Source organism: Balaenoptera borealis (genome assembly GCF_965194805.1).
Source record: "Balaenoptera borealis genome assembly, chromosome: 5".
Lineage (NCBI taxonomy): Eukaryota > Metazoa > Chordata > Mammalia > Artiodactyla > Balaenopteridae > Balaenoptera > Balaenoptera borealis.
The window spans coordinates 28,272,716-28,289,918 of record NC_138862.1 but is presented as its reverse complement, the minus strand read 5'-3'; the positions used below and the strand labels follow the sequence as shown (position 1 = coordinate 28,289,918).

General features: G+C 33.0%; 1 protein-coding gene across 4 annotated transcripts in view; it reads left to right on the top strand.

Moving 5' to 3' along the window:
- USP25 (ubiquitin specific peptidase 25) overlaps window positions 1–8,161 on the top strand; it is a 50,566-nt gene extending 42,405 nt beyond the window's left edge. For 3 of the 4 annotated variants that reach the window (XM_082391944.1, XM_082391943.1, XM_082391941.1), the window contains 3 exons: window positions 3,544–3,667; window positions 7,054–7,249; window positions 7,559–8,161. In XM_082391944.1, coding sequence (XP_082248070.1) covers window positions 3,544–3,667; window positions 7,054–7,249; window positions 7,559–7,731 — 493 coding nt within the window. In that variant the 3' untranslated portion in view covers window positions 7,732–8,161. Of the gene's footprint in view, window positions 1–3,543; window positions 3,670–7,053; window positions 7,250–7,558 lie in introns of all 4 variants that reach the window. The other variant, XM_082391942.1, reaches the window with a different exon arrangement.
- Window positions 8,162–17,203: the final 9,042 nt, after the last annotated feature.

Here is a 17,203-nt window from a genome sequence, read left to right as displayed (position 1 = left end):
TATTCAGATGTGACCTCATCTATAGAAAAGGTTTTGTTCGCAGTGTATATTTTCAATAAATGTTTTATTTTAGAACAGTCTTAGATTTACAGAGAAATTGCAAAATTAATACAAAGAGTTCCCATATACCCCACATACAATATATTTTCCATTTTAAGCTAAATCTGTAAAGCTGGCATTATTGTCATTGTTTTTATCAGCTCTCAAACACTACAATTGAAACTTAGAATGGAATAGGATTAGATTGAAGCCTAGAAGTTTGCTGGGGACCGAAGAAGCTGGTAGCCCAGCAAATAGAATTCTTTGTATTCTCCAACATCCACCTTCCAGTCACTAGCCTTTTTCCTGTTCTTTCTGAGTTTAATCTTGACTTCAAATTAGAGATAGCGTTTCTAATCTGTCTCTTTCTCTGAACTTCCAGGTACTATAAAAAATATAGCTGTAGAAAACTAATGACTTGTCTTCTAAATACTGCGATTGTAAATATTTTAGATTACTTCTCATACAAATTACAGATGGTTTTAAAGGAATTTCTACTTTTTAAATTGCAATCATTGTTACTGAGAAGAAAAGGATACATATTGATTTATTGACCATTATAGATTATTCACTAATGTGTATTTACTTATTATCCATGTATTTCTCAATTCATATCCTTTAACATTAATTTACTTGACTAAGGATTTTTTTATGTGCTATATTTAATATACACTGTAATACTGCCGCCAAGTAAAAGGGATATTGATTTCTTTCTTTTTTTTTCCTTTTCTTTTTTATTGTGTAAAGTATAAGAAACCTCCACTTGAGGTAATAATGTTGTTTTTTTTAAATGCCAACATGGAACATTACTTCTAGAGCTATGCTGTCCAACATGGTGGCCACCAGCCACATGCAAAAATTTAAATTTAAATTAATTAAAATTTTTAAAGTTAAGAATTCGGTTTCTCAGTCATACTAGCCACATTTTGAATGTTCAGTAGTTATGCGTGACTAGTGGCTACTGTTCTGGCCAGCACAGATACACCACTTCCATTATTGCAGGAAGTTCTGTTGGACAGTGCTGCTCTGTTCGTTGGACAGTACACAATGCCATCATTCTTACACTTATCAAAATCTTAAAAGTTATCACACAAAAGTAAAAAGTAATGTTAATACTTGGATACAAATTATTAAAGTCCTAGTGATTGTGTACTTTTAAGTTAATTCACTTTGGTCACTGAAATAGAAAACTATTTTGATCAGCTCTATTTTATTAATATTTTGGTCAAAGTTTTATTTAATAGGGATATTCTAATTAGCTTTAGGATTTTGGAGATTAAGTTTTCTGAGAAAAATATTAATATGGTCTTACAATTGAATAGAGTATCTAAAAGGTATTTCCATTTTATAGGTAAAGAAACTGGGCTTCACAGTGCTGCAATAACTTTGTCAAGGTCACACGACTAACTAGGGAGAGAAAAATTGAAATAGAGACCTCTGTATTCTTGTATAATTTAATGAAATCAGAAAAGGACAAAATGTATTCATTATCTCAATACGAATTAACAAGATGAACCTGTCATTTTCTTGCTCTCTGCATAGCTTCTACATTAGCTTTTCTGAGTTAACATTTGTTAAAGGACTTTAAGTATAACTTGGAATTATGTTTAAATTTCATAATTTGCTTATTCTTAAATATATTCTTGTTGGTAAAGTGAATATTCTTAGCATAGCAAATGCAAAAGATCAGCTAGAAAATTAGTAATGGTGACAAATAATATTTATGGAATATTGAAAAAAGAAATGTTAATTTTACCACTTTAAATATAGCGGTTACCGTAACTAGCAGTGTATAAAACATTGCCAAAAGGTTTCGTTCAAACTTGTTTTTAATGAAAACTTAGCACTTGAAAACCATAAATTGAATTATTTATTGATGGGTCATTATTACTTCTGTGAGTAGTGAAATGAAGTCATGTTTTTAGGAACTGTAATTTTACAGCAGTAAAAATGGAAGATAAAGAGAATCTATCAGGCTACATAGTCTTATTTTATCTTAAATAAGAATTTGGTAACTGGACTGCTGAATTTTATTCTGATTACTTGAAATGTAAGCACTTTAAAGGTTGATAAAATGTAGAACGTTTTGTGTACTTCACTAGAAAATTGGAACATGTTCATGGTTTCAGAGCTATTCTCAGAGCGATGACTCAGGTCTAGAAAGCCAGATATGGATGTCATTCAGGGGAGACCTTTCAACAGGAAGCTTAATAGCTGTAAAAGGAAAGGTAGATGTGCCAGCAAACTAATTCAACTTAGTGGCGTAAAACAACATTTAATATTATTATCACTCTTTAAACAAAAAAGGCTTTAGCTGAGACTATACCCATATTATTTCTAAATAAGATTTCATACCCTAAGTTTTCTCAAAAACAAATTTCTGGGAAAAGCTGTTTTCAAAACATACTTAAAAGAACTTATTTTTTATGAAGTAGTTTCAGGTGTGTAATTTGATTTGTCATGAATGTGTACATTAATTTCCACATAATTCTACATTTAACATTTGGAATATAGACTTGTTTCTGAGCACCTGAAATTAATAAACAGTAACACTGATTGGCAGTAAACATTGTTTCTGTACAGTATTTCACCTTTTAGGATGTTGCATTTTTCTGAATTTGTGAGAAGATACATTACGATTGGAAAATCTGACACAGGAAATATCTTAAAATATCTTTCATATTTCAGTTATACAAATATATAGCTGTATATATTTTTTCCTACAGCATGTTAGGAGAAGAATAATCATTTTAGAGACAAATATAATACTCAAACATTTTTCCCATATTCCCTTTTTAAAACCTAGTTTGAACTTCTTAAGGTCTAGACTTATATCAATAACATATTAATATTAACTATAAAACAGAGGCTTAACCCTGCCTGCCTTTTATGTTAGTGTTTTCTTTTGTCTGTTTGTATCCCACTAGATTTCCCAGACTTAGAAGCATTTTTTCCCTTCTACTTCACCCATCTCCTTTGGATATTCTCCCCTCTGTTACATTTTTCTCAATGAGTAGAACTGTGCCCTCACATAGAAAAAAACCTGACTGAAAAAGAGTCACTGAATGAATTGAGTGCTGTTCGCGATAAAGGAACAAAGTAACCTGATCCTTCCCTCAAACAAAACTGGCATTATGTTGTTTAAAAAGTAGATCACTGACTTTCACATCAGTGTTAATTTTGAGTCTAAATGGAAATAAATACCAAGGAAGACAGAAGGAACTCTGAATTCATCAATTATGGCCTTTTTCTCTCAGTTTTTTCTTAATTCCTAGCTCTGTTTTTTGTTTGTTTTATTTTTAAGACAACTGTCTGCTGGTTTCAGATGCGGCTGTTGCTCAGAAGATGCCTTCAGGCATACAGTGTATCATCAGATGATAGTTTTTATTTTAATGTTGTTCTGGATAATCAAAATTTAAATGTATACTTAAAATGCTTTATAATTGTAATTGACCTTTTTTTTACAAAGATAAAATACTAATGCTATACTTTTTTTTTTTTAAGTTATATAGATTCCTTGCTGTTCCTTATCTGTGCTTATCAGAATAACAAAGAACTCTTGTCCAAAGGCCCATACAGAGGACATGATGAAGAATTGATATCACATTATAGAAGAGAATGTTTACTAGTAAGTTGAATGCACATAGTATGTGTTTACTTTATCATTTTGTCTTCCATTGGGGCAATTTTCCAGACTCATATATAAGTGATTGACTATTAATTCTGATGGGGTGTCATGATGATGTCTATAATCTGGGTCTGTTCCCTTGAGGTGGGAAAATACACTGAATTCTTTATCCCTTCTTCTTTAAGGATCTTAAGTTTTACAGATGATGAACCAGAAATGTTCTTAAAATGAGATCAGAATAATTACATTTTTATATTTAGATTTCTTCTCATTCTGCCATTCCCTCTTTTGATGACAGAAGAGGGGCTAAATGATGTTATGAATTATCATCATTATTATTCCAGAAAAAGAATAGATTTTTCTGAGTTTTTATAAATAGTGTATATAGTGTACATGATGTTAAAGGATTCATTGTAGTATAATATCCTTTATTTTCACCTAGTCAATGGAATTTTTTTCCTCAAATATTTTTACTATCCATGTGCTGAAATATTATTGTTGTTGTAAACTTTAAGAAATCTTTTTAGCAAGTTTTTTTTTTTTCCCCCACCAGTTTACTCTCTAGATATCTGGAGTACTTTGTTAATGTTTCTTGAGTCAGCTAACCTTTATGTATAAAATTACAAATTCCATCTTTATACTTTTTTCTGATTAGATTTCATTTAGCTATTAACATGACTATAGATTGTGAACTTCTAAGTTGCAATTTTTTTCTATAAAATATATAAAGGTATTCAAATGTGTACTTTAAAAAACTTTAAGTAGGTGTACTGGTGAAATGTTTTCTTTCAGTAGAACTACATAGTATATGTTAATTGTAGTCTGTGGTATGTTTTCAGAATTTTTGAATGGGAATATTAGAAGCTTGTGATCTTGTTATTTTTCTCTTAGCTGATTTTGCTGCATTTGAGTGTATTTTAAGACTTGAATTATTGATGGTTTGTATCCATTAAGGATGGTATTCTTAATTTGGTCAGTTTCAAAAGGTTTTTAATCAACCCCTGAGAAGGAGGACCTGAATTATATATATTTCAGTTTAAAAAAGTACAAAGTTTTATATAATTATATAAAATTTTGCATTGAATGAGTTAAAGCAATTTTTAATGTAAAAATGTTACAGTGTTAGGATATTGAAATATTTTGGTAAAACTGTTTTAAACATAAATACAACCAAAACTTGATGGTTATTCTAAGACATTTATAAAATGGTAGAATGTGTTTCTTTTATCATTATAAGTTAGTAAACCAGCCACACTTTGTTGTTTCACATAGGGATTTAAAGAAAACCTCAGGAGGATTATTTTAGTGTTCCTTTAAGGTTTTGTTTTTTTTTTACATTGAGTATTTACTGAATGTCAGATTCTGAGGGATGCAAAGATAAGTAAGACCTATTATTTATCCTAAGAGAATTCAATCTGGTGAGAGATGTACACAGATAATTTTTATATTTCAGAATAAGTATTATTATGAGAAATATGCAAAATAATATGCCTGGAATTGTTGGGGAGAAGCTTAAGAGATAAGATAAACACTGATCTGGATCTTGATGGATAAATAAGAGTTTAATGCCTTGTAGAGAAGAGAGAAAAATATTCCAGACAAAGGAATATCATATGAAAAGGCATGGAAAGTATACAACAGAAAATGAAGATAAATCCATTGTGGCTAAGTTACGAGGAACAGGGTTAGGTGGAAGTGATGAAGCCAACAGGATTTGTTGATGTCAGACTGTGAAGAAGCTTATGCACCATTCTAATGCATTGGTACCATTGTAAAGTTGGTGTAAGTTTGGCATGATCAGGTTTGTTTTTGGAAAATAATTCTGGCAGTAGTATACTAGAAGATGAACTGGAAAGGAGTAAAGATTGAAATGAAGAACGCCAGAGGAGATAGACAGGGAAGAGAGGGCGAGAGCATCAACTAAGGCAGAAGTACAATGAATATGAAAGAGAGGGTATATAAGATGGTAAAGGAAATGAAATCAAGGACTTGGTAACTATTAGATGAGTGGGAAGAAGGAAATAGAAGCATTAAGGCTGCCTGACTTACTAGTTCTGTCTTTGGCTTTCGGGACTCTTAAGAGAATGAATAAGGTTGGCTTTGGACATACTATGTTTGAGTTGTTTCTAGGATATGTTTTGATTTAGTGAACTTAACATCGAATTTCAGAATAATTATATGTGTTTGAATGCAAATTATAAAAATTACACTAGATACTTAAAGGCTTACCTCATTTAATCCTCTTAACCACTGTGTAAGGAAGGTAATAGTATCTCATTTTTCATATAAAGATGCTGAAGCTAGGAAAGTGCTTGTTTGCTGAAGGTTAAATAATTTGCTTAGTGGCTGAATTGGACTTTCAGCATAAGCCTCTTTACAAAGTCAAGATAAATTGCACAAGAATGACATAATATAACCATAAGAAATAATAAAATTTTTGTATTTGAAATTCAGCTTAAAACTATTTAAAAATCATATTTATCATTCTGTAAACATAAAACTTCAGACATAAACGTCTTATTATACCTGTATCTTTTTATCTGTCTCCTATGTCTGTTTCTTATCTCATGGATTTCTCTCTTCTACTCAATTAGATGTCAGCACACTTGACCTGTGCTCCAGCCTACCACTTGTTTTTATAAATAAAGTTTTATTGAAACATAGGCATGCCCATTCATTTACATATGGCTGCCTTTGTGCAGCAGTGGCAGAGGTCAGTCATTGCAATGAAAACGATATAGCCCTCAAAGCCTAAGATATTTCCTATCTTGTCCTTTACAGAAAAAGTTTACTGATCCCTGTATTGTAAGGGATTATAAACTCCATGAGAGTTTTCTGTATTAATCGCTTGGGTACCCCTGCATCTAGAACAGTTTCTGGCACATGGCATGTACTGAGTAAGAATTTTTTGAAGGAATAAATGAACTAATGGATTAACTTTATATTTTTGTATCAAGAAATATAACAGTCCCTGTTCAGTTGACATTTATGGAGAAGATGATGAGTCTTTCAAAAATTTCTTTGTTTTTAAAATTACTTTGAGTGCTTGTCAAATTTTAGAATTGGGGGAAATTTACCTCTGGAGAACAAATTTAAAAATGGTCCCTATAGTGATGATCAAAGTGAAATAAACTGAACATAAGCTTTAAAAACATGGCAACATGATTTCTCCCACTTCTTTTTTACTTTTGTTTCTGTTGTTATATGCATAGACTTTTCTAAGAGACTTTTCTTGCTCAATAGGTTGAGGTTGCTTTTTGTGACTTCCACTTGTTCTAATACTGTCTGGGAACATGCTTGTTATGTTGCCTTCAGTATTAACACTTACATTTTTATTTAATTAAAAAAGGAAACAAACCTGTTGTTCTTTTTTTCATTGCGTTAAGAAATTAAATGAGCAGGCTGCAGAACTGTTTGAATCTGGAGAGGATCGAGAAGTAAACAATGGTCTGATTATCATGAATGAGTTTATTGTCCCATTTTTGCCCTTGTTATTGGTGGATGAAATGGAAGAGAAAGATATACTTGCTGTGGAAGATATGAGAAATCGATGGTGTTCCTACCTTGGACAAGAAATGGAATGTAAGTTTAAACAATGCAGGTGGACACCTGGGGTGTTGGGATTAAAAGCAGTTAGAATTAGATGTTAGTTATTATCATTTTTTATATTCTGTAACATGTTTATATTCACATCAGTTTTTTTTCTTATTTACAAACTAAGCTGTGCACACTACTGTTGCCATTTATGTTTTACTTCTTCCCCCAAAATGGTAACGATTTTACATGTTTTGAAATGAAACATCAACTGACCACTCCAAATTAATAAATCTTGTTGAAGATAATTTCTCTCCCTGTCTATCTTTAGTTACATCTAATTGTTTATATTTGCAGCAAACCTCCAAGAGAAGCTGACAGATTTTCTGCCAAAACTGCTTGATTGTTCTACGGAGATTAAAGGTTTCCACGAGCCACCGAAGTTACCTCCGTACTCCACGCATGAACTCTGTGAGCGATTTGCCCGAATCATGTTGTCCCTCAGTCGGACTCCTGCTGATGGAAGATAAACTGCACATACTTTCCCTAAACACACTGTATAAACTTTTTTTTAGTTCTTAACCCTTGCCTTCCTGTTACAGGGTTTGCTTGTTGCTGCTATAGTTTTTAACTTTTTATTTTAATCACCGCAGAAGACAAAAGGACTCTACAGACTTTAGCCAGACTGCAAACAAAGCTGAGAATCGCATGGCGCTCACTTTGTTTTAACCAGAACTGATGTATAATTACAAATCCAATTGATTTTATTATGGCAAAACAATGCTTTTGCCACTTGTCTGTTGCAGTATTACTTTGCTTTTATCTTTTCTTTATCTGCAGCTTTCCATTCAGTCTGGATCCTCCATGACTACAGCCATTTAAGTGTTCAGCACTGTGTACAATACATAATATTTGGTAGCTTGTAAATGAAATTAAAGAATAAAGTTTTATTTATGGCTACCTATGTGTTTGTAAGCAGGTATATTATATATTAGTGTATTTTTTTAGTTATATAAATGAATTTTGTCTGGGGATTGTTTAAGATTGGGTGATAAATAGATTAATACACACTTTTAATTTTGCTCTAATGTTAGCACATTAGAAATTTACTGAGTACTTGACACTTAAATATATCTATATTTTTGACTAAGTTGTTAAACTTAGTATGGCACCTAAACCTGTTTTGAATTCAAATCAGATTTTCACTGAAGTGAGCGGCTGATATTTAAGTCAACCACACTGAAACTTTTAACCTTTTCTTAGATTAACCTTTTATTTTTTTATGTATTTACATATAATATAGCAAGGTGATTATTTCAAGAGATACCAGAAAAAAAGTACTTGAATAAGGGCTATTTAATAGTGAAACTTATAAGAAATATGTATATGTATATATACATACATACACACATGTATACACACACGTATTCTTCATAATGGAGGACAGTGTTTGCATTATATAGTCATTCTATTTTTGTAAATTGTATACTACTTTATTTGAAAATGTTCTCTACTAATCAGTGCTGTGAAATGAAGTTGATATTGTTGAACTAGAATTTATGAGTACCTTACCTGCATTTATTTACCTCCTTTTCAAAAAGGAAAAAGCTGTAGAACATTTTGTAGATGGAACTGCTGTTTAAGATTAATGAAGTAATATTGTGAATGAAATTCAATGCTTTAAAGGTAATCATTGTTACCTACAACCTATTTTTGAATTTATAAAAATTCTTTATAAGTGATACTTTGTTAGCGTAGTAAAATATATCATTATACCATGTGTATGTTTCTTATAGCGTCGCCAAAGCTAGTGCTCTTTATAAGTGCCTCTCATAAAAGATGCTGGATGGAAGAGGAACAAGAAAATATTAAACTGTTATATAATACTCCTTATGAAAGTATCAATATACTGCTAAGGTATTAATGACAAAGAATTGGTACTACTTCCGTTGTAAAGTTAGATTTTGCATATTATTATAGCCATCAGAATGTGTTTTGGTTTAGATTTCAAATTCTCTACTGAGCAGAACTAGTGCTCTGCGTCGGTTTTCAAGTCCTATTGCAAGTTTAGAAACTTCATATGTATCATCAAAGCATTTAGAAAGTATCTTCAGTATTTTATGATATTCTACCATAATGGTAAAGTTGTTTGTGTTTATGTGTATAATTGACCACTGAGACACAAACTGCTAAACACCATATGGAAATTACTTCTTTTACAAGGCACATCCAGGTAAGTATTATTATCATATTTACTCTGTACTTAAAAGCCAGTTTATTCATTCCTAGTTATGAATCTGAAGTTCTTATTTTAAAAAGTGACCTTTTTCAAGACCTAGGGAAACAGCTTGTTTTTATATCAGCTTTTAATCTACTCTTAAGATTTAGGTTAGTGAAATTTTCTTAACATTATTTACTGGATTAAATATAACTTACGGCTAGTAATTTAAAAAATGAAACCTCATAGAAGTGTTGTCCATGGCAGATTTCACTTTGATTTAATGACTTTCATTTTGATTACTGTAGTACTCCCTTCCCACTCCCCCAAAATTACATTTTGAAATAATTTAGGGTAGAATTCAAATAGATAGAAGTTAAGATTTGTAGGAACTTGTTACAAACATCTTGTGTAAGGAGACTGTAGCCATGAGTGAACCTGTGAGATCCCATAATACTTTTCAGATTCATTAAAATACAATACACCAAATACAGTAAATAAGTAGTTCTCAAAATGTGGTCTCCAGCCAAGCAGCTTTTCAGCGTCATCTGGGGACATGTTAGAACTGAAAATTCTTGAGCCCCATATCATAACTACTGACTAACACTTGTTAAAACTTGAAGAGTTAACAAGTTTCAACAAGTCCTTCAGAAGATTCTGATATCTGCTGAATGTTGAGAACTACAGCACTAATAAATAAAACTATGAGTAGCATTTTATGCACCTTAAATTGATGTTTAATTTCTATTTACTTTTGAACCCTCATTTCTTGGAAACTTTTCATTATTTCCCTCACTGGCAATTTCAAAGAAGTGACTAAAAATTCTTTTGCTTAGTTTTAGATTTGTCGAGACTAAGGTGGATTCTCTCCTCCTATATCTAATTCTCCAGAAGTTCAGTGTCTTTGTTTTATGATTCAGAATTGTTGACTTTGGCTTCTGAGTCCTATTGTCCTCCCTCTAAAGTACAATCCACACAGCATACTTGGGAAGAGTAAGTAGGGATACAGTTGTATAATCATTTTTTTTTAAATTTACTTTACATTGTTAAGCAGATTAAATATTGTTTGTTGTGCCATTGATAACCTCATGTAAAGCATATGTATTTTTCTGCTAGGACTGCCATAATAAATACCACAAACTGGATGGCTTAAAAAACATAAGTTTATTTTCTCACAGCTCTAGAGGCTGGAAGTCCAAGATCAAGATGTTGGCAGGTTTAGTTTCTCCTGAGGCCTCTCTCTTTGGCTTGCAGAAAGTAGCCTTCTCACTTTGTCCTCACATGACCTTTTCTCTGTGCATGTGTGCATCTCTGATGTCTCTTCCTCTTCTTACTAGGACACCAGTCATACTGGATTAGGGCCCCACCCTTACGACCTCATTTAATCTTAATTATCTCTTTAAAGGTCCTGTCTCCAAATACAGTCACATTTGGGGGTAAGGGCTTCAACAAATGAATTTGGGGGTGGGAGACACAACTCAGTCCACAGTATGTGATGGCCCAGTTTATATACCTCCTTTGCAGACACAAAAGTATTGTTGTTACAAGATCACTGTGCAAATATCTGTAGTTCTTTTCTTTCATCTGCTTTTCTTTTACTCTCACTTTATTCTAAAAACCATATCAACGTTATAGCAAACCAAGTTAGAAATTGCTTACAATGCATCCACCTAATCATTTCAGTGTGTTTTCATTGAACAAATTTTTGCTGAATGAATGAAATAATTCATGTTGACTTGCCCTTGTTCATGTTTATTTTATTAGTTTCACTTAACATTATACCATAGATCTGTTTCTGTTTTGCTGGTATTTTTATTCTTACCTACTTTATATCCCTATTCCCCAGCCAGTACTGGAGGCACTGGTGTTAACCATTGTGGACACATATTTTTCCATGTTTGGATAATGTTATGCGGTGCATACATATAAGCATTGGTGGGGTTTTTTTGCGGGGGGTTGGAGGGTGGAAGGGGAGAGGGTCATTGCTCTTAAAAAATGAAAAAAAAAATCTATTTTACACATGCTTTCCCCTACCCCCTCCTGTACTTTCTAGCCTCCAGTTCCTTCTTTTTCTAATTAGCCATTTGATAGAGGTGACTTACAATAATCAAATAATAAGTACTATAATACTACTAATAAAAGTAAATGAGTCATGATTGAGAGAACTACATACGCAATTGAATGCACACAGACATACACACCAGAATTTCAAATATCCTTACTTACTCCATGCACAGTTCTTCTTTCGCACCTTCACTACCATCCTCAACCTCCTATTCAATGCAGCTCCAGTAAAATAGGATGATCTCACCTTTACCAAGAAAGTTGGGGAGCTTGGATATGAACCCCTTCAACTTTTCACCTCCATACTTGTAAATTTACTGTTAATTATTAACCAGGATGTGACAAGGGATAGACATTTTTGATAACCCAATGTTATGAGGAAGATATAAATAAAATCAAATTTAGTATAAAATTATAAACTTAGTTAAAAGTACGTTCGTTATTTGGGAGACATATTTACTCTACTACAAAATTAGCTCACTGTTTTGCTTTGTATTAGCCCAAAGCCTGTACAATATCAGTTTGTCCTTTAGCACATGGTTCTTTTTCAATAATCTGGAGCTAGATTAGTATCCTTAACCTTAGGTGTGCATCAAAAGGGTGAGCTTTCTTTATAAAAGGTGTCTAGGTCCTATCTATCATGTGGATTCTTAAAAGCCTTTTAAAGTGAGAACTGTTTTGAGAACATTTGGTAGGTGCGTCTCCAACTTTGATTTTTCTAAGGATTACCTCTGGCCCTCCCCTCAGAGACTAATTGAGCCTGACTAAAGTAGGGTGGAGAAATGTGCTTTTTGCATTATTGTATGTCACGTGAAAAGGCAGGGGGTATAAATTTGCTGATGCCACCCTCAGCCATACTAAATGTGCATTTTCGTCTGTGCTGCAGCTGAAGCTGCACTCAAATGTTCTTCAGTCCTTAACTTACTGGACTTCTTTCTCTTTTCTGAGTGGCTAAGAGTGCAGGCTCTAGAACCAGACTGCCTGTGTCCAGATCTTGGCTCAGCTCCTTACTGCGGTGTTGATCTTGAGTGAACTCTTTAACTCTTCTGTGCCTACGTTTCTTCATCTATAAAATAGGATCACAGTAAAAACTGCCTTATATGATTTTTTTTAAAGATTAAATGGGTTTCTATATTAAAAAACTCTTAGAAAATGTCTGCCACAAAGTTAAGTGTTCAGTAATTATCAGCCATTTTATAATTTGTCACTATTGGCTTCTGCTCATGATTTTCAGAATCTCTGCCTTCCTGAGACAAGCTTCTTTGGACTACTCTCATTCCTACCTGCATTCTTTGTCGTTTTCTTGTCTTTCTATTCCTTAAATATCAGTGTTGTCAAGGTCTGTACTTGGCCCTCTTCTAACTCTTCACCCTTCCTGGATGGTCGTGTCTGCTAGCTTGTCTTCCTGTACTGCCTACATACTTATGATTCACAAGTTTGTGTTCCTAACCAAACCTCCCTTGTGCATTTTAGATCTGTACGTATGTCCAATTGTCTGTTCAACATAGAGACTTGGATGCTTCACAGGCACTTTAAACTCTGCACATCCAAAACTGAATTCACTACTTCGTCCCAAACCTGATTCTCTTACATTCTTTTGGTGAATGATATAATGATTCAGAAATAGGGAATTATTCTCAATTTTGCATTTATTTCCCATTGATTACTAGGTGTTGACATGTCAGATTTTTAATACCTTGCTCATGCATCCCTTCACTCCTACTGTTGATGAGGTTTCTCATCTTTTAATTTGGACAATTGGATTTGGCCTTGAGTGGCCTATCTTTGCCCTTGCCCCTTTAATCCATCGTATATACTGTTGGCAGAATAATCTTTCGAAGAGGTTTTGCATATCTGTCTTCCATTGCTGGACTGAACTCCTTTAGAGGGAAATAGTATCTCCTGGTTTTGTAACCCTAGTACCTGTTAAAATATCTGGCAATTTAATAAAGGTGCAGTCTTGCAGGTTGTCTGGTCCTCCAATCACCTTAGACCTGCATGGTCTAGTATGATAGCCACTAGTCACCTGTGGCTATTTAAATTTAAACCAAATAATATTAGTCATCCTAGCCATATTTCAAATTCTCAATAGCCACATGTGACTGTTGGCTGCCGTATTGGACAATACATTTTAGAACATTTCTATTATTGCAGAAAGTTTCATTGGACAGAGCTACCTCAGACCCTTGCTGATATGGGCATCTTCCTCTATTAACACCCTTGGAACATTCAAACACCCTCCAAAGTGCTAACCTGAGCAAATTGGCTGTCAGCATTTACATCTCCTTATCTTGATCCTGCCATTAACCACTTTACTACATCTGCTCTTCAGAGAGCACCTCTACCATCATATATCCAGTCAGGAGAGCCCACACAAGGTATTTCAACAGAGGAGATGTGGTAGAGGCATTAGAGAGTAACCCAGAGAGCCTAACTGCAGGATACAGCTACTATTCCTAGGGGTAGGGAAACAAAAGGGGAAAAGTTGGGGTTACCAGAACCTTGGAGCTCCAAAAAAAGGGTCCCCATGGAGTTGGTGCTCAAACCTCTGAGAAGGTTCACCACCTAAGTGCTCTTGCTACTTCTGAGGGATGCAATGAAGATAGCTCTAGAAGTTCTAAAGTTGAAGCTCTAAGTTCCAGTTGAAGACTGGAATCAATTGAAATTATTAGGTCACCAGTAGGATTGGCAAGCAAAGACAAAGAAGTAAATCTTGTTTTCCTCTTTCTACTTTCCAACTTTTCTTTAGTACTTCATATTGACAGAACCTAAATGGAGTGCAGCAAAGAGGTCAGGAAATGCAATTTGCAGAGTCCCAGCCGCAGCATCACAGAGCAGGGGATAAAAGGGTGGATGGAACTGGAGCTGAGAGACAATAGGTATAGAACCTACACACTAGTTTCCGCTCAAAGATTTCATTTTTATCCAAATATGTTAATCACTAAAACACTAAATATTCAGAAATATATCTATAGATTATCTCTGGGACCTCAAGAGTAAATGCACTAGTTCTGATTGAAATCCTGTTGCTCTTTTTTTATCAAATGAAACTTTTAAATGATGCTATTTAATGCTTTATTTTTAAAGTCAGCAGTGGAAGGATGTATATATAATATGAATTCATGCCCATTCACACGTTTTGCTTGTGTGCCATATGCCACAGTATCTGCCAGGTAGTATGTTTATAAAACAAACTTCAGTAATTAGACAAAAGTAATAATCCCCCCAAATTCATCTATCTACCCAGAGTTAGACACTTAACATTTTTGCGTTGATTCCCCTGGACATCTTTCTGTGCATGTGCACATATACATGCACACATACAACTATATCTAAATAATTTTCATAAAAATTTGAAAAATATAATAGATGTAGACATATTTCCAAGAAAGTGTGTATATATCTCTCACTGCTCTACAGTATTTGATTATAAGGAAGATGTACGATATTTATTCATGGATATACAATGTAGGCTGCTACTTATGTCTCTGTGTGTGCTACTTTTATCTCGTCTTTCTGCTAAATTTGTAGATGTATAACTTCTGTCTGAGTTACAGAGTATACAGATATAAAATGTTGAGCTAAATTGTCAAACTTCACCAAACTATTCCTGTTTATACTGCCACCACTAGTGCATGAGAGTGTGTTTCTTCACAGGTTCAACAACATAGAATATTATCAGTCTTTAATACTTTTCAGGGACAACCAAAAATTTATTGTATTTTTTAAATTTTTAATGAGAGTGAATATGTTTCAATATGTTAATGGCCGCTTGTACTTGCTTATGACCTTTGCACTTTTTCTATTGGGTGTTCACGTCTATAAATTTGCAATAGCTCACATTAGGAATCATTAATTCTTTACTACTACACACACTGCAAATTTTTACCTTCTGTCATTTATTTTAAGCTTGCTTATAATATGACTGTTTTATGACTTTATTTTTATGTAATCAAATCTGTTGACCTGCTTTATAATTTTCACCTTTGATATCATGTTTAGAAAGGATTTTCCCTGTTCAAGATTATAAAAATACTCACCCATATTTTCTTCTGATATTTTTATGATTTTGTTTTTTATGACAGTCTTTAGTGCAGTTGGAAATTATATTAAAGGGTGAGGTAAAAATTCACAAGTTTTTGCCAAGATTATCTAGTTGTCTATAAAATATTTCTTCTTTTCCCTTACTGATCTAAAATGTAATCTGCACTAGGTAATAAATTTTTATATTTGAAATTTATGAACACTCTCTTCAGTTCCACTTAATGTTTTTGTCTATTCAGCTACCATTACTAATTTAGTGACTGTTGTTTTAACATTGATTTAAAATATTTGTTTTATAACTAATATACATTTTCCTAGTAGCTAATATGTTGTGTTACTACCCAACAGAGACGCACTTAATACTCATTTTTTTCCATAATTTTCTGTACTCTTTTACAGATAAACTTAGAATTATTCAATCTTCTTTCAAATAAAAATCCTACTGGCATTTTGATTGTACTTACATTGGCTTACATAGATTGGCATATAGAGAAATCATGGAGCCTTTACAATGATGAGTCTTCCTATCCAAAAACAATATTGTCTATCCTTTCATTAGATTCATGTCTTTCAGAAGAGTTTAATTTTTTTTTTAATTTTTCTTTAAATATCTTAATGTGTTTTAATGTTTTTGTGGTGTTTATGAATGAGCTTCTTTTTCCCATCTTAAAAAAATGCATTCTAATTGAATATTAGTGGTAGAGAACAGCAGGTCTCCAACTTTTTGGTCTCAGGACCTCTTCACACAAAAATTTTTGAGGACCTAAAAGAGCTTTTGTTTGAGCAGGTTATTTCTATTGATATTTTACCATTTTAGAAATTGAGTAAAACAATATAATATTAATTTTAAAATGATAAAAATATCAGCATAACATGTTAACCAAAATAATATATTTTAAGTGAAAAATAGTTAAATTTTCTGCCTTCTTTTTCTTTTGGAGTCTGGTGTGCTTAAATCACAAACCTGAGGCTTGAAAGGAAATTAAGTGCTGATTATAATTGCTGCACCCCTTACAATAATTATGAAAATTATGCTGTTCTCACACTTCCACATGGCACATAGAATTAGCTTAAAATTTGGACTAGCAAGCACAATTATTTTAAAGATAGATAGGAATCATTTTTCCAAGTAGTCATGTAATTTCTTAGAAAAATAAAAATTATCTAACAGTTTCAAACTTCAGTGTGCCTGCCATAGTCCTGGAAATTTCGCCGAATAAGACACCTGCTCTTTGCTTGGTTTGCACTTCCCATACCCCATATTTTGAAAATGTCTCCAGGAAGAAAGCTTATCTGGTGTTCTACACTGCCCTCGAGTATTGCAACCTTGCCTGTCCATTTTCCACACACTGAAAAGAGTTGCTTCATATTTTTTAAATGCAGTTTTATGGTTATTGATATCAGGAAACTTATTCTGATACCAACTGTTCCATGATGGCTAAATCACAGAAGTCTATACATCTTTTAGAAGATAGTATATGGGGAGTATCTTTAAGATCTTGGAATAACAATGGATTTCTTAACACAGAAAAAGAATTAAACATGAAGGAAATTTTTGATAAATTTAACCACATGAAATTAAGAATTCTGTCCATCAAAAGATTCTCTGAAGAGAGTGAAAAGACAAGGCAATGTAGTGAGAGGATATTTGCAATGTGCAAGATGGCAGTGCAGTA